At 42.4% G+C, this 18,151-nt stretch overlaps 1 protein-coding gene across 12 annotated transcripts in view; it reads left to right on the top strand.

Annotated features, from left to right (window-relative positions):
- Positions 1 to 18,151, top strand: part of NHSL1 (NHS like 1) — a 247,325-nt gene that overhangs the window by 174,946 nt on the left and 54,228 nt on the right. For 11 of the 12 annotated variants that reach the window (XR_007152480.1, XR_007152479.1, XR_007152478.1 and 8 more), the window contains exon 2: positions 4,730 to 4,882. Coding sequence is in view for 8 of the 12 variants with exons in the window: in XM_047860587.1 (XP_047716543.1) it covers positions 4,730 to 4,882 (153 nt within the window). In the remaining 4 variants the exon portion in view is untranslated. Of the gene's footprint in view, positions 1 to 1,936; positions 2,019 to 4,729; positions 4,883 to 18,151 lie in introns of those variants that run through there. The other variant, XM_047860591.1, reaches the window with a different exon arrangement.

Below are 18,151 nucleotides of genomic sequence, written 5' to 3'. Positions count from 1 at the left end.
TCAACTTCTTTTTTTGCCCATTGCACTTACTGCCTTCTCACATGTCGTGTGATTGTAGTCTATCGTCAAATAATATAAGCTCCATGCTTAAAAGAATATAAGACCTCATGGTTGTACCCCCAAATGCGTGACACTTAGTATTGTGCTCAATATACCTTTTTAATGAGTGTGTGGAAGCCGTGGCTGTATACGTGCATGCTGTTGTCAATGGCAAGTAGGTGGCGTGACATTTAACCTCGGAAACTTGTGGGTTGTGAAGAGGGCAGCTCTTGTCCTGAGCGCATCCGATGCTACTACCTGTCTGTAATGCAGTGAGGCTGAGACGCAGAGCCAGATAACTCTTGCTTATAAATTTGTTTTCCTAAGGGGAATTTCGCTCGCTAATTTAAGGCAGCTATATAATTTAACTTCGGAGTCGTTTCTCATTTGAGTCACTTCTTGTTTGCCATCTGGCCGTGTAATTACTTGTAAGTAAGGCTATGTGTAGGATGAGAGAACACAAATTGGAAATCTGTGATAATATGTGTGGTGAGATGATAATATGCGTGTTTTACTTTTTTGTTGGCTTTGTTTTTGCTGTTGTCCAAAATCTAAGATTAAGGGTGTGGGGGGTGGCAGGGAACATTTGGGGAGGAATCATTCCAAAGCTTTCCCTAGAGGGAGCCCCTTATATAAATTTTCTCCTTTGACTAAGAGCTTTTGTTATAAACTAAATGTTTTGCATTAGTGGATTATTACATTTTTCCATTCATTTATAAGTCTGGCCCTAAGCTATGAAACAAGAGGTTGTCTAACATGTCTCCAGAACCGTTCTGCCATGAATTGAAAGTCGGCAGAGGTATAAGGATCATTCTTTCCCTTGGTCCGTTTTCATAGTATTTCCCGACCTGGGTTTTCCTTTTTGTTCCAGTCCCTTTACCCCAGAAGATATTTTTCTAGTGCCGGCTTGTGTATTATTATTTCTGATTCTTCCCTTTCTATTTGTTTCCCCAGTTCTGGGAGGTTAATTGCAAATGGACAGAAGAACCAAATCCAGTAATGTGTATTATTCAAGTTAAAGAGAAACGTAAATAATGTTTGTTTGGAATTACTATTCTGGGGGGGGGGGGCGGAGTGTAGAGTCAGATTTAAATCATTACAGTACAATTACAATGCTGATTCTCAGTCACTGGGAAAAAAAAAAAATCAAAACCAAAACCAAACAAACAAAACCCAACTTGGTAAGAAGCCAGGAGGTACTAATTTCCATGAAAATGCAACCAAGTCATCATTTACAGCTCTGAGGAGATTCTGTCATAAAGTTTTACTGCTTGTAAAGGTTCCTTTGGTATGGGAGGCAGAGCCTGGGGGCGTGGTCGGGGAAACAATAGTTTGGCTCTTCCCCCCCACACCCCCACCAAATCAGTTCAAATGCCTGAATGAACTGGAGAGTCCAAGAATCAAAACATACTTGCTGTAAGACTCTTGTGGGCTCCAGTAAAAAAGATCTGGATGTTCCTAGTAGCCTAGTGAAAATGGGGCACACATTTGCTTCGCCTTGACTTGCATAGAGGAAAATCTGCACTGTTTTTGTGGACTCCAGAGAGGAGAAACTTCTGATCTGTTGGAGAGAAAGTGAATAAGTGAGCACCGAGGCAGAAAGACTGATGTGGCTATCATGCAAATAAGAATTGTGATTGGCTTTCTCTTTCTTTCTGTACACTTTGTCACTGCGGCTCTCAGCCTTAAAGATTAGGTTTCACTGGGAGCTTTTCAGGTTCAAGGACTGTTAATGGCTTGAAACTGCCTGACAATAAACTCAGCCTCAACATTACATCAGCCCCCCCGGCAGATGTCTAAGGATTTGAGACTGGAAGAAGAAAGTTAGAATCTGGAGCGGAAGGATACAGCTCGCCACCTGCTTGATGGGTTGAGCTTCTAATGTGATTTAAATTTCTAAGCTCTATGCAGGCATCTGGAAATGGTGGTCTTCATTAATGCAAAAATCAAGTCTTTAATTAAACTTTTTAAGAAAAAAAGTAAGTAATTTCTCCCCCACCGCCCGTGGTGTGTGTGTGTGTGTGTGTGTGTGTGTGTGTGCGTGTGTTTTATGTACTACATCTTTTTGCGTGATGAAATTAAAATGTGAAACAATATAATTAGCACAAATTAAACTCTATTCTTCACCAGGTTGTTCAAATACCTCAGATTTTATAACTCTAGGGCAGAATTGTGTGATTTTAGCATGTCTTACTTATTTATGGTTGGGATTTTAGGTGAATTTGCTTCTTTTGTGCTTCTCAAAAGAAGCCCTTTGAAAAAGGGGGAAAAAACCTTGTGTTTACCTTACGTCCACCTTGATATATGGTTTTTTGGTTCTTTGGCTTACTGTGCAGGGAGGCCGTGTGTGATCTATCACGTATTTTTGATGGGGATGATCCTCTAAAACTCCCTGGAACTGTCTGTTATGTATTTTAGAGCTCGAGGACAAACTCTGTCTAGACTGTTCAGTCACTGTGTAGAGTACAGCTTTTGTGGCATGGTTGCATTGTGTACTTACCGGTGTTTTAAATTTCCTTAATTCAGGTGCTTCTTCATTCTTTGCAGAGTATAAATTTTACAAACACATGGTTTTAATTTTACATAGGTGTGGGATTAGTTTAATGTAGTTTTTCGACCAGTAATTTAAACTAGCTAAATGTGGATGGGTTAGAGAACTGGTAAGAGAGATACTGGAAAAAGCAACAAAAAACAGCGCTCTCGGCTCATTCTCTGTAGCTCCCTTGGTGGAAGGCTATCTTTGGACGGATCAATTAAAATCTGCCCTGGCAAGAGTGAGATGCTCCAGAGAAGAGACAACTGTCCTTTCATAGGAGCCAGTTGGTAGCTGCACAGTGGGGCTGATGGTATGATTGCACAGACACAAGAACCATTACTTGGATTTGATTTGTAATTGGTAAATGGGAAGTTTCGCTTTTCAATATTTTCCAACCATGAGGCACGGTAATTCAGTCTCAAATAAATGCCCATCGGCACAAAACATTGCAGTTAACCACGGCTACCCTTTGGAGGACATATGGTGAGTTGCGCGCTGCTCAAGATTCCCAGGCACATACATAAGGACTAAGTCACGGCTTTGTGGATTTTATGTATTCAGATTGATAGTTACAAGCACCATGCAAAACATTGTTCAACCAGAGGTTACGTGAAATACCAGGTGCCTAATTTACATGCTGTTCCTGTCAACCATTAAAACAGCAGAAAGCACACAGACGTTTCTGTTTTTAGCTTGATGTCTAGTTCTCCATGTTTATTTTCCCATTTAGCAATTTATGGAGAAGGTGGGGTGATTTGAGAAATGAATTATTTGGAGACGAGACTTGCAGCATTTAACAGCTATAGAAAAGATGGGCTATGGGGGAGAGCTACCCTGTGACTCAGGTGCCTAGGGGCACTAAGAAAGGCCAGGTTCCCCTTCAGCCATAGCTATAAAGTCAGGGGCCTCGTTAGAGTAACTTCACTGCTCCTGCTGCAATCAGGCTTTACATGTATTATTTCATATGATCTTTATAGTAGCTCTAATATGGTGCTGTTAGGTACTTTGACTTAATTTGAAATGTGTCCAAATAGAAGAGTTCAGTAGTTCATGCATGCTTGTTCATTTTATCTTGAACACTAAGACACTTAGTCTGTGTTCTCAGGAAAAAATGAAATAGACACCGAGATCCCAAGCCCTTGGAGGAATCAAGGAAAATTATTATAGAGATTTAGGGTACTCTCATGATTACCTATCATTTCCTCCTCTGACATCCTCTTTTTGTGTTAGGAAGATTCAACTGAATTGGATTATTTTGGGAAAAGTTAATTGCATTGGAATTAAATTTTTTAATATAAAAGTATTCTATGGAAAGAAAAGTATTCTACGAAAGCAGGAAATGTAGAGAAAATTTTGTCACACAAATTGATTTCTACTTCTATTAGATATGCTATTTAAATGTATTTTGACATACTGAATATGCTTAATTTTTTTTTAAATTGTGTTTATTACAGTGATGTCTTAAAGTAATGCTTTAGAGGGGACAGATTTGGTCTCAAACTCTTAGTAGGAAATTTGTATTTGTCTTGGCAATCTAACATTTACTGATGCAATGGCACTGTATGATTAGATAATAGATACTCGTTATGGTGGAGTTAAGTAGGAATTGGAGGTCTCTATCAATTTTCTTTTCTTTTTTTAAAAATTTATTTTGAGAGAGAGCGAGGGTGCATGTACACGCAAGCAGAGGAGGGGCTGAGAGAATCCTAAGCAGGCTCCACACTGTCAGCACAGAGCCCGATGTGGGCCTCGATCTCATGAACTGTGAGATCACGACCCGAGCCGAAATCGGGTCGGACGCTTAACCCGCTGAGCCACCCTGGCGCCCCTCTATCAGTTTTCTTAATTGTTTTCTAACGTTGGAGCAGAGGAAGTGCCTAAAATGCTGGAAAGCCATCAACCGAGGAAGCAATTCTACCAAAACGTTGTGGGGGGTGATGGACAGTTTCAGCTTTCCCTTTAGGGGCAAAACACTGTGTGTGCAGGACCCCTGGAGCCTAAGGTGAACTCTTATTCAGAATTTGCTCCCCTTCCCCCTTGTCGGCCCTTACCCCGTGGGTGTGTTAGGCACCAGAAACCCATCTTGACGTAAAATATTTGAAGCCACTGCAACTTATTTTGACACCGTAATTTATTCTGCCTTTCTTTCTGCAGCTGTTTCCAACCTAGATGAGGAGAGTAGATGGACAGTCCACTACACGGCCCCATGGCACCAGCAGGAGAATGTGTTCCTTCCCGCCACGAGACCGCCCTGTGTGGAGGACCTGCACCGCCAGGCCAAGCTCAACCTCAAATCAGTATTGAGGGGTAAGATCGCATCCTGCCAGCTTGCGGTTCTTGGATCACCGACCGCTAGAAATGAAAGCACAAATGTGATTGCTATTTGTAAGAGAAGACCTATTTATAGAGAACATACAGTCCGCTGTTTCTTTCAAGGTATCATGAATACTTAGAACCTAATACGAGCCCGTGATGTCCTGGTTTCTGTGGGAACCTGCCAGTTTACAGACATGCAGATCTGTCCTCAAAGACCCCACCCCTGCTTAGAAACTCTCTCGAGTGTTCAAGCCACGGGTACCAGTTGAATCCAAATGAACCCTGCTTACATGGGAAGCTTTGCCATCGCCTTTCTTGAACCATCGGAAGTGTTCAAAGCAAATTTGTTACAGCTAATACTTTCTAGTGGTCTGTTTCTGCTTCGTTCGAGTTGGGGGAAAAGGGGACCTACATATAGACTTTGAAAGCGCTCACAGTGGTTTGTTTTATCAGAATGTGGGCGGCACCCAGCTGGTCTCCTATTAAGCATAGGTTCTGTCAACAGCCGGGCAGACAACGCAGTGGCCGGTGAGAAATACGGGAAGCGTGTACTCCTGTATCTAGTTTAAAATTTTCATTTTCACTTCACCTTACCGTGGATGTGAAGGAATCTGAATGTGTGGCAGGGAGGGCTTCTCAAAAGTGATAAAGAAGAGGGGTCCCTGGGTGGCTCAGTCGGTTAAGTGTCCAGCTCTCGGTTTCAGCTCAGATCATGTTTGTGAGTTCGAGTCCCACATCGGGCTCCGCACTGACAGTGTGGAGCCGGCTTGGGATTCTCTCCCTCCTCTCTGTCTGGCCCTCCCCTGCTCACATGCTGTCTTGCTCTCTCTCTCAAAAAAAAAAAAAAAAAAAAAAAAGAGTGATGAAGAAGGGAAGAAGTTCTTTTTTTTTTTTTTTTTTTTTTTTTTTTTTGGGAAGAAGTTCTTTAAACGAAGGAGTGTCCTTTAAGATTCAGAGACTTTTTTCTTAAAACAGCAAACTAATGTTCTTACTCTACCACCAGTTTTCTCCTATCAGGCAATATTTGGGGCGTAGTTTTATTTAAAAAGTACTTGTTGCTGGGGTGCCTGGCTGGCTTGATCGGAGCCATGCAACTCTGATCTCAGGGTCCTGAGTTTGAGCACCACGTTGAATGTAGAGATTCCTGAAGTAAATAAGTAAATATATTAAAAGAAAAAGTACTCGTTGTTTATCTGAAATTTAACTGGATGTCCTGTATCTTATCTAATTGTGAAAGACTTAAATCTGGAAGAAATCTGTTATTGATTCAAGGGAATCCCAGCATGAGGACCCCAACTCATATTTATTAAACACTTGTCTATATGCCAGCTTCAGTTCTAAGCCCATTACACGTATTATCTCATTTAATCCTCACAATAATCTTTTTACTATTTCAATGCAAATTTTACAGGTGATGAGGTGGAGATACACAGATTAGAAACTTGCCTGAGATCTCAAAGTTAATTTTTTGTTTGGTTTTATTTATTTTTTTAATTTATTTATTTTTGAGAGCAAGAGCTGGGGCAAGGGAAGGGCAAAGAGAGAGGGAGACAGGATCTGAAGCCATGCTCAAACTCAGGAGCCACGAGATCATGACCTGAGCCAAAGTCAGATGATTAACCGACTGAGCCACCCAGCTGCCCTCAAAGTTAGTTAATGATGAGACCAGGATGTAAACTTGAACAGTCCTAAGCTGCAGAGCCCATATTCTTAACCGCTGCATTATATTGGCTTTAACATCCACTTGTTGGAAATCTTTTGTTCTGGCAGAAATGCAGGCTATAAAGGCGGGGTCTTGGCTCTCAAGGAATTTTTACTTCTATAGTACAAGTCAGAACTGTGAAAAATTCTCAAGAGATGTGCCAAAAATTGCTGTATAGGAATTAGAGAAAGCAGATAGTTTCTTTCGTTCTTTTTTGTTTGTTTTGAGAGAGAGAGAGAGAGAGAGAGAGAGAGCACGTGCACGCAAGTGGGGAAGGAGCAGAGAGAGAGAGAGAGAGAGAGAGAGAGAGAGAATCTCAAGCGGGCTCCACATCACCAGCGTAGAGCCTGGTGCAAGGCTCAAACTCATGAACCGCGGGATCATGACCTGAGCCAAAGTTGGATGTTTAACCGACTGAGCCACCCAGGCACCCCAGAAAGCAGATAATTTCTGCTTAGAGAAAGAGGAATAGCTATCTATAGACTCAAAATAGACTTGGTATTCTGAATAGAACTATACAAACATTTAGATGATAGCCTTAGTTTTTTTTCCTTGAATCTTTTCTAATGCTTAGATTACCTCATGTATCTTACGGTATCTTGTATCTTCCAGTCTTGGCATTGGACTGTACAGAAATTAGGTTATTGGGTCCCCTTTTTCATTTAGCTGGTCATATATCTAGCGACTGTAAGCTTAAAGTGAAAAGAACTGCATTAGTTGGGCTCTTTTATACAGCCTTGGAATTGTACTTGACCTTGGTTGCGTTCATGATGTACCTAAATCCGACCAAAATTTCTGCTACATCCCTTCACTACCTAGTGATTTATCTTCAGTACCTTTTGAGCAAGAGCTTCTCTCCTTATAGCTCACCTTCTTCCCCCAAATAATTAATAAGAATATTAAATGGCACAGTTCCCGGTACAAACCCCTGAGGCCATGCCATTGTTAACATTTCTCTCAAGAGCTATGAACAACAGAGCACTGCACTCACTGTCTGGCTTGTGGAGAAGCTCTCAGGAAGGTATGTGTGAGTTTGAATATCAGGCCTGGCTTTTTTGTTTGTTTTTGTTTTGTTTTTGTTTTTGATCACTCTCCAGGAAATTGAACTTCGCTACCTCTTTCATGTGTTTTCAAGTATCAGATCACAGTGTCTCTTTTCTTCCCATAGAAGATTGAACACCTGTATATAGATTTTTCTGATTTTATTTTCTTTTCGATTATTCAGTAGCCCCATATGAAATACCATCACCACTGGTTTTGCCTACACTTGAATTTTATCTTGAAAAGGCAAATGCCTAAGTAATTGCTTTAATGCCCTAAAATGCCTCATCAAAGGGATTTGCTATTTAATAAAATTAACAACTTCGGAAAATTCTTGGAGCTCAGCTTTTAAAGCCTGGATTTAAATACTCCCTAAGAGATTTTAGGTAAATAGTAACTTTAAGAATAGTGATTGAAATGGGAAAGAGCGGCTGAGTTGTTTTCCTCTTTATTTATTTACTTTTAATCACGCGTACAGAACTTCATGAACCACACCTCCCATACATCATGCTAGCAACTCAAGATAAACATGAGTACAGAGCATTTATTGCCTCATTATGAGTGAAGATTAAACAGAAAAAAGTTCAGTCCCTGAATATATGACACTATCAAGGTATGATGTTATACAAAAGCTATCAGTCCAAGTTAATTTGACCTCAATGTTCTTTGCTTAAAAATACAGGAAGGTAATTGGGGCACCTGGGTGGCTCAGATGGTTGAGTGTTGGACCCTTGATTTTGGCTCAGGTCACCATCTCACTCACGGTTCGTGAGTTCGAGCCCCAAGTCGGGGCTCTGTGCTGACAGCACGGATCCTGCTTGGGATTCTTTCTCTCTCTCTCTCTCTCTCTCTCTCTCTCTCTCTCTCTCTCTCTCTCTCTCAAAAATAAATAAATAACCTTTAAAAATATATAGAAAGGTAGCTAATTATTCACAATGAGTAATCTATTTTGTTCCTTCTCTTCTTACTGTGACCTTATCCATAATTTCAAGGAAGGAATACTATTCTTTAATGCTAAACAGGTTGGCACTTTTTCATAATCATTAAATGCCCATTGTATCAGTTCTTCTGTCGGTTTTTACAAGGAGCTCAGTTCTCAAGCATCATAAAATATGGAGGGAAATGATACAGTGAGTACTAATAAATTCATAACTAAGTGTTATAAACATTGGCTTATTAAACTAATGCAGAAATACAGGTAGGTACTGAAGGTTTTACTGGAAAATGTTTTCATGAAAAAGCTAAGTTTGAGTTAGCACATAAAGGCAGATGATAAACTCAATGTAGTAAGTATTTGAGCATCAGTTCTATACTATGCCAGGAGTTTTTAGATGAACTAATGAAAGTACATGGGTCCCTAACCTTAAAGAGCTGAGCTTGCTGTCTTGTGTCAAGACTGAAGTAAATAGACAGTGGTGTAATGGAGAGGTATATGAAGTACAGTGGGCAGGTAGAGAGCTCAGTCAGCTGGAAAAGAAAAGCTTTGGGAGACCCCTTCCCCCACGTCTGTTCCCCTCTCATCCTGCCATCAAAGAGGAAGTGGGCAGTTTGTAAAATGGCATCTCGAATGGCTGGAGCATCTCGAATGGCATCTTGAATGACTTGTACATGTCTTCCATGTACAAGTTCACTCTGTTCTGGTCCAAACAGAGCAGAGATCTTTTGTATTTGTTGTTGGCTAGTCTCTGGAGAATTTGATAGAATTTGGTGGCCATACTTTTAGAGCAAATGATTTGCTTTTGTTGATTTGTTGCTAAAGATTTAGGTAATGATTTACTGCTAATGACCACATACATGTACCTAGATTTATAATTTTTTGTAACATTTATTTATTATTTTTGAGAGACAGAGACAGAACATGAGTGGGGGAGGGGCAGAGAGAGAGAGAGAAAAGGAGACGCAGAATCCGAAGCAGGCTCCAGGCTCTGAGCTGTCAGCACAGAGTCTGACGCGGAGCTCGAACCCACGAACCGTGAGATCATGACCTGAGTCAAAGTCGGACGTTTAACCGACTGAGCCACCCAGGTGCCCCCATGTACCTAGATTTATCAATGGTATTCTGATATTTGGCTTAACAGGACATCTGGCTGACAATGAAGAGTTAATTTCTAAAGATGGGTCCCCTTATCTGTAAAGAATTCACTTAGCTTTTCACTGAATTTCCAGAAGAATTCTACCTTTTAATCTCCATAGTTGTTTGAACAGTTCATAAACTTTATCAGAGTTGGATGTGATGATGACTCACATCTGCTTAACTAAAGTTTTATCTGGATGATCTTTAGCATCATTAAAAGGGCCATACTAAATAGGAAAAGTGGAGGTGAGGGATGGGGCCTTGATGAAAGCTTCAGATTTTATTTTTTTTGTAAGTGTAGACCCCCCCCCCCCGTTCGACAATTATGAGCATATTAAGGGCTGAGATAAGACACCTTATTTTCAAGCCTCCCTCCCCCGAAAGCCCAACCTGAGAGAGAGAGAGAGAGAGAGAGAGAGAGAGAGAGAAACATAATTTCTCACAGTATGTTTAACAGGCAGTTTAGTTACTGTGTCTGTGTCCACCCCTGCCAGAATTAGTTCACAGAGCATCTGTTGTTGTATCAAAAATGTTCTCTAGTCACAGCTATATCCTCCCTGAAGAAATGCATTTTAGCAGGTCAGCCCGCTCTGTGGTTCTAGAATTAGAAGTGTGAGTGCAGGGATCTGACCTGTGTGAATTCAGTCAGCGGTTGGTTATATTTATTACAGGAACTGAAGATTTGCAGTGTGAAGAAATGACTGTTTGTACCAAGTGGTTAAAAACAATAGTACACACACCAACCTGTTCAACACTGGAGAACGGTACACCTTTCTTAAAATCGCGAACAAGTTTTCAAGTAGTTCCGGCCAGGTTCCGCTGGTCGTTCCTGACACACAGACGTTATCTAAGGGACACTGCATCTACCTTCCATTGGCAAGGAGCCTCCTAGTTCGCTTTTGGCTTAGATGAGTCTGTTCTGGGAGAGGTTGTGAGATTCTCTTGGGTTTGATGAGGCGCCCTGGCACGTGGGTCGCTAGGGGATCCCAGATGCCCTGTGGCTTTGGCTATAGATGCTCCTCTTGGGGGTCCTGTGGCCCCTTGCACAGGCCTGTTTGTAGACGGAGGCTTGTGGATGTTGACTGAGAGCTCTGTCTTCTGGAATGGTGTGTCCATTCACCATCTTGGACACACTCAAGGTGAATATCTTGCTTTGCCCACCTGGGCTAAACCTTGAATTCTTTTTCTTTTTGGTCACTTTTTAAAAGTTATGACATGTCACGCAAGTACATAAAACATCTACCATGTAACAAATAACTGTAAAGTAAATATCAATGTAACCATTACCCTGGTCAAAAGTAGAATGTGGCCTAACCTCTAGAAACCTCCTGTTCTTCTTGCTTTCCAACAGGAAAAATCCAGGTGTAATGAAAAGATATTGAAAAAAAAAAAAGAAAGAAAAGAGCATGGGACATGTCTGGGTTCAAATCCTGCCTGTTATGTACTCGGCATCTATGATTTGAGTTTAATTTTGGGTTTATTTCTTCAACATTTTGAACTTGTTTTCTCATCTGTAAAAGAAAGACCACAGTGTCTGTGTTTGTGGGAATAAAATGAACTTACTTTTGTAAAGTACCTCAAAGGTCCCACCCCTTAAGCTGGAAGCACTGTTTGTGGAGGGCAGGGTGGATTTTCATTTAAGTGCAATGGAATACAAAGGAGATTTTATAAATCTCAGCCCTCTTTCCCAAATGATGTCCTGTCGTGATTTAGCTGCTGCCTTCCCTTCTATCCATTATGCTCCAGAGATGCGCTGTGGGGAGGAGGGAAAGAGGAACAAAACAAGAAACATGGCCAGATGACAGGGACAGCCACAGGCACTTGACCCCGAGGTCCATTTCATTCACATAAGCAAGGTGCCTTTTTCTCCCACCCTCCATCCACCTCTGAAAGATGTCTGGACTGCTAGAGCTGGAAGGGCCCTCCCACACCCTCTGATTAATAACCCCCTCTTCATTTTGTAGGTAAGTAAACCAAGGCCCAGAGAAGAGATGGGATTATCTTATAGCTACTTTGCAGTTGAAAGATGACTAGGTCAGGATTTGAAATCGGGTTTCTTGCTCAGCCCATACCGGCCTGTTCAGATCTCCGATCCTGAGGGCTCTGAGAAGACATACCGCTTGGATGCTTGTCCTCAACGTTCAGAAAGGTCACAGGGACAGGCAGCTGGGTGGCTTAGTTGGTAAGCGTCCGACTTCGGCTCAGGTCATGATCTCGTGGTTTCCTCAGTTCGAGCCCCACATCGGGCTCTGGTGCTGACAGCTCAGAGCCTGGAGCCTGCTTCGGATTCTGTGTCTCCCTCTCTCTGCCCCTCCTCCACTCACGCTCTGTGTGTGTGTCTCTCTCTCTCTCTCTCTCTCTCTCTCGCTCTCTCTCTCTGTCTCAAAAGTAAACATCAAAAAATTTTAAAAAGGAAAGAAAGGTCATAGGGCCACAGGGCTCAGTCAGAATCCAAAGGCCCATGACAAGTTCGGTTTCGTTAGCTGATTCACTTAGGGATTGCGTGTTAGCTTGTGCCTGAAGGTGGGGCTTCTCTGTTGCTCTGGAACTCTCTTCACTCAGTCCTGATTTCACTGAAGCTCAAGTAAGTTTAAGAGAAGTACAGGGAGGAAGCTCCATCATGGGACATCGGGTGTGACAAGTGTCTGTAACTGTCCATTTCATCCTAATGGCATTTGGTGTGTATTTTTAGAACTCTAATATGTCATCAGTACCTCGATGGACTTAAAAACAAACAAACAGGCACAGGGTGTAGAAGGGATAAGGGAAAGATAAGGGGACCAATGATTCAGCACTGAGCCTACTCTTTGGTCATTACTTGTGTACTTCCTGAAGAATCCTTAGATATTGATAGGCAGAAGGAGAAGGGGAGGGATCACTGGTTAAAGGAAGGTTATTTTTAATATTTGATAAGTAAGAAATGTTCAATTACTTACACTCGTTCATACAGAATTTTAACTTCTTTTCTAGTTTACACACAAATAGGTCTAGATTTCAGGTGGGGAGAGTGATATGGTATTCTGAAAAAGCCACTGAACACGGGTAGGGAATATATTGTTTCATCTTTCCTAAAACGGAGCAGCATTGCCATTTTATTCCGTTGCCACTAACCAGTCAAGAACATGAGATGAGAGGCCAGACTTCTGATGCGAGTGCGGCCAGTATCCCGTGGGGTTTTGGAAAACCATGTCTCGTTTTTGTCCTTGGCTTCCTCCTCTGGAAAACAACGGCTGATGTCTAAGTTCCCTTCGGAGCTCAAGAGTTCTGACTGGCCTCCCAGTACTTAACTGCTTAAGGGTGATGCATGTGAAGTTTACTGACACAAAGACAGGAGCGCCTGGGTGGCTCAGTCGGTTAAGCATCCGACTCTAGATTTCGGCTCAGGTCATGGTCTCGTGGGTTCGTGAGTTCGAGCACTGAGTTGGGCTCTGCACTGACAGGGCAGAGCCTGCTTGAGGTTCTCTCTCTCCTCTTCTCTCTCCCCCTCCCCCACCCCCTCAAAAGATATAAGCTTAAAAAAAATAACCAAGATAGAACTTACTGCTGAGCATAAGATGTGACAGACCGGGTTATCAAAAATCTGTGTTTGTGTTGACATAAAAATGTTCTAAGTGCATCCTGCAGGTGAAGCACAAGGCCGAACACGGCAGCCGAGTCAAAGCTGAATGAATGATATTGCTGCTTTCACTGGAAGCTTAAAGCTAGCCAGAGAGAGAGAGGATATATTCATGAGTGACAAGGTGGATGAGGGGGGTATCACTAAGCCTCGCCCCTGCCCCTGGAGGTTGTCTTTAAAACATAAATCTGATCGTTTCTCTCCTTTGTTAAAAATTCCCTAAGAGCTCCTCTCACAGACAGGATGAAACCTCGGCTCCTTAGCATCTGAGAACTGTCTTGATCTGCCCCCGGTCTCAGTCCAGCCTCACCTGCCAGCTCACCATTTCTCCCCCATGCTTCTCTACCCCTCCGCCCAGGTTCTCACCTGTGCCTTCACCTATACGGATAAAGTCCTTGTGTCGGAATGCGAACTCATCTTGTCCTTCCTTTCTCCGCTGCGTGTCCCAGTCGGGTCCTTCTCCCTTTTGTATCATAACCTCTTACACCTGGCCAACTCCTGTTCCCCTGTAAGAGTCCCCACAATATGTACCTGGACTCCCCAGGGCAGACTTGGGCAAGACTTCTACACTTTTCCACACATTCCCACAAAACCTTATAGTTCTCCATTAAGCTGCTTGTTCTGCGCTGTGTAATTGTATTTACTCGTTTATCTCCCTGCCTGACAGCAACACCGTTGGGAGCAGGACCTTTCCTTGTCTTTTGTGTGACCCCAGCACACAGTCTGCGTGCTTTACTTAATTAGGTTGACTTTTCAAAGACAAATGGTAATGTTATTTAAAAGCTTCTCTTTTTCTGTGTTTGGTATTTTGTTGGACTATAAGCACTGTTGTGTTTGTGAAAGTCCTGGAAAGGTCACCTAGAACTCAGGAGGTGAGAGCCGAAGCCACAAGACAAGGGGTGGAAATGCAGGAGCGAGGAGATAGAGAATTGGGAGAGTGTAGGGTTGAGCCCAGAAGCCTCTATTTTAGGGGGCTGGGAAAGAGAAGTTGGTAAAAGAGTAGTTGGGGAAGAGGAAAGTCAGGTCAGGATGGGCAGTCCTCATGAGACTCACAGATAGGGAGAGAGTCTGAAGAAAGGCTACTAAATTGGTCCTTAGGCTGCCACTGGTGACCTTCCAAGGAGCAGTTCCAAACAAAGCTTTGGATGGAAGAAGCCAGACTTCATGAGAGAAAAATCATTTTTATAAGCAGAAAAACAATACAAGTAAGCTTTTGAGAAATGAAGTTGGATAAATGATGTCAGCAAAACAGAAAGGGAACTGTATTTTGAGGTAATGGCCAGATAGAGGTAATATTATGGTTTTAAAAATCAGAGCCAATTGAAACATGGTCGTAGACAACAGGAGCCCATGAGGAGGGGGAAAGATGGCGGATACAAACAGAATGGGGAGGATGTTCGCTGAGGAGGCAGTAGGCGGTGAACTCAGGGGCACAGGGGGGGGTCAGGTTTCCACCTGTGTCTCCTAGACAGACAATTGGGGCAAGTTTTGAGACGGAGCAAAAGAAATGGTGAAGTCGTTCATTAGGTGGTGTTGGAGACTTGACAGAAATGTGGCCCCCCACTCTGTTGCTACAATATTGCAAGTGCTTTGGTGAGAAGAATGACTTCATTTGGTGCTCTTGTTCAGCGCTTGTGAATTTAATTAGGTTGATCTTTCAAAGACAAAAGTTCATGTGATTGTTATTAAAAGCTTTTTTTTTTAAATGTTTGGTTAATTTCATTAAATTTCGTTAATTTTCGTTAATTTCATTAAACGTCTTTTGGAATTTTTGTCCTTAGGGAAAGTTGTCTGACTTGATCAAACAGTGGGCTAGATTATCTACTGAGGAAAGAGAAGCGCAAAGACAAAAATAAGGAATCAACAGAATGGAAATGATATACCAAAGGGGTGGTTTAACTTCTCTTGCTGGATTTGATGGCTCAGGGAATTTTTTTTATAATACCAACTATTCTGAGTGTGGTAACCCTGAAAGGGTAGTTAACCTGTGAGCGGGAAGTCTGATGCAAGAGCCAGGGAAAAATGAACAATCCGTGCTTTTTCAGTAGGTTAAGAGACATGTTGCCTTTTTTTTTTTTTTTTTTTTTTAATGGTAAGCAACACACAAAAGATAGAAAAGCAAAGACAGTCATTTAAATGATCCAGGTCTTAACAAAGCACTATGGATTGTTTAAACAAAAGGCTTTTTGTGTTGTTTTTGTGTCCATAGCCAGTCTGCTGTTTCAGCAATTCTATTTTAATTCCTGATAAAGTGAGTAACTTGAGTGGCCTCTATATTTCACTCAGTACAGCATAAAAATGCTACATTGAAGGTACGGTGGATAAGGCTCGTTATCACTCTGTGTACAACTGAAGTCTCCGCTGTTGGTTTAGAATCTTTGCAGGCTATTTGATATTGAGTAACCTTGGTGATGCTCCGCTACGGCCAGTGATAGGGCTTTCTCATTCTAAAGTGAAACGAGATCCCCTCCAGTTTGGCTGAGCTGTGGTGCCACTCAGCTGGGGCTGGCAAACTCTTCACATGCTCACATTAATCATGGGCACCAGAAAGCGTTCGCTTTCATTCCAATCAGATTGAGTTCTTTGATGCTCCTTGAATTAATTTGGGGATGTGAGGAGAAGAAATGTTAGCAATCAGTTTTCTACAACGGCCACTAACCTTTAAGGATAAATCTGTCCGTGGTTTGCAGTGAAAAATAAAGCTAACAGTTTTTTCCAACTGCTTCAGTCTTAATACTTAATTCCTAATTTTTTTTTTTTTTTTGGAGGTTTCTATTCCTAACAGAAAGTAACCATAGAGGGAGGATCCTCGTCCAAATGACCTTTTTAAAACCTATCTACATGAAGTGAAATTGCCTGTGGTGTTTAAAGTCAGTAAGGGAGATATTGGTCCCAGGATCAGGAAGGGAGTGGTTCTTTCCAATACACGTTAATACGTTAGTCAGCAAACTCATTTCCTGTTTGACTCTTGGGCTGATGACACAATTGTGCATTTTCTCTCTGCGGTGCTCTATCTTTCCCTATCCTGATCACTTTATTTCCCCAAGTCCACTGTGTAGACTGACATAGGATGTCATGTGGAATTGTGCTAAAATAATTTTTAAGAGTATGAATTCTGCAGTCTGCCTGTCATTTTTTATTTTTATTTTTTCCTCCCTTGGCAAAGAAACCTATCCATTTCAAAGGCATCCATTCCAGGGGCACCTGGGTGGCTCAGTCAGTTAAGCATCTGACTTCAACTCAGGTCATGATCTCATGTTTCTGAGTTCAAGCCCCACATCCAGCTCTGTGCTGACAGCTCAGAGCCTGGAGCCTGCTTTGGTTCTGTGTTACCCTCTCTCTCTGCCCTTCCCCTGCTTGTGCTGTGTCTGTCTCAAAAATAAATACATATTTAAAAATTAAAAAAAAAAAAGAACAAAGGCATCCATTCCATCACCATATCCTGTCTTCTACCCTACTCCTACCCAAAACTTCTGGGAGCTTTCTCTGGTTATATCTCACCAGAAATCTCTTGGGCGTTGTCCATGATACAGTTAGGTTTTGAATACTGGATTTGATCAGTTTCCCTGAAATTCTACTGAAACTAATAAATTTCCTTGGATAGAAAACACCGATTGAGCCCTGGACGTCTCATCTTCCCTACCTCATCCTCTTCCTACCTGCTTTTCCCTCATCCTTTTACTTTTTGAACATATGATTGGGGCCCCTCCCCCATTAAGTTCTGTATCGATACTGGCCCCAGCCCTTGCTCCCCAGTTGTGCTTAATAAACATTGGTGACATGGCCAGTATAGATGAGGCAGGTCATATGCCTTGGGTTTATTACAGTGGAAAGCGTGTTCAATGATAAAATACACCTGGGAGAGGAATGGGGCGGGACCTCTATTGTGTAATCACAGTACCCTTTCAAGTGCTGTTTGTTCATTCATTTAATGAACTCACCGAGCCCCTGCTAGCCACCCACACAGAGTCAGATCGACCATGCAGGGCTTAGAAACCACTGAGAGGAGATTGGCTTTTACTTTCGGGGCCTGGGAAGCCACTGGAGGGGTTTGAACTCAGGAGTGACATAATCTGATTCATCGTTTTTAAGTGGCTCAGTCGGGTTCTGTGTTAAAGGTTCACCACATGGGTGCCAGGGTGGAAGCAGGAGACTGGGTGGGGATTAGCACAGAACTCAGGTGAGAGGTGGTGGCCGCCTGAAGCTCCCTCCTGTGTTGGAGCTGGAGAGGGATGTTTAAAGCAGGAGCTCTTCAAGCATTTTAAGGGAGGCTCGATGTGCAAGGTACTTGCAGTAGCAAAGTCAAAGCTTTTTCTGAAACAAACCAGTGTTCTTGAGGAACTAAAAGCAGATGCCACGTTTAGCATTCCTCCCCTCCTCATTGACCCCCTACCATAAGCTAAAGTCTTCTTCATCTTCTGAAGTTATTCTGTGAGTGAGTGTGAATCACTTGTGACATAATAAAAGAAACAGATCAACCCTCTTTTCCCCTCGGGCCTTTTGGCATTTCTCACTTGGAATATGTAAGAAGTCTCAAATGATCCGAATTCTGTTTCCGTCTTTTCTCCTACTGTGGCTCTCAGACCAGCAGTATCAGCATCACTTGGGAATGTACTAGAAATGCAAGTTCTCTGGCCCCACCCCAGACCTAGTGAGTCCGACACTCTGGAAGTGGGGCCAGCAGTGGGTTCAACAAGCCCTCCAGGTGGTTCTGAGGCACCTTACCTTGGAAAACCTTGGCTCTGTAAGTTGCCATGTGAACTTGTTTCTCCGTCAGCGAGGCCCCTTGAAAGTTGGAAGTATCCCTTCTGCTGCACTAGCTCATTA

Source organism: Prionailurus viverrinus, chromosome B2 (assembly GCF_022837055.1).
Source record: "Prionailurus viverrinus isolate Anna chromosome B2, UM_Priviv_1.0, whole genome shotgun sequence".
Classification (NCBI taxonomy): Eukaryota; Metazoa; Chordata; class Mammalia; order Carnivora; family Felidae; genus Prionailurus; species Prionailurus viverrinus.
This window is presented reverse-complemented; position numbering and strand designations above follow the sequence as displayed.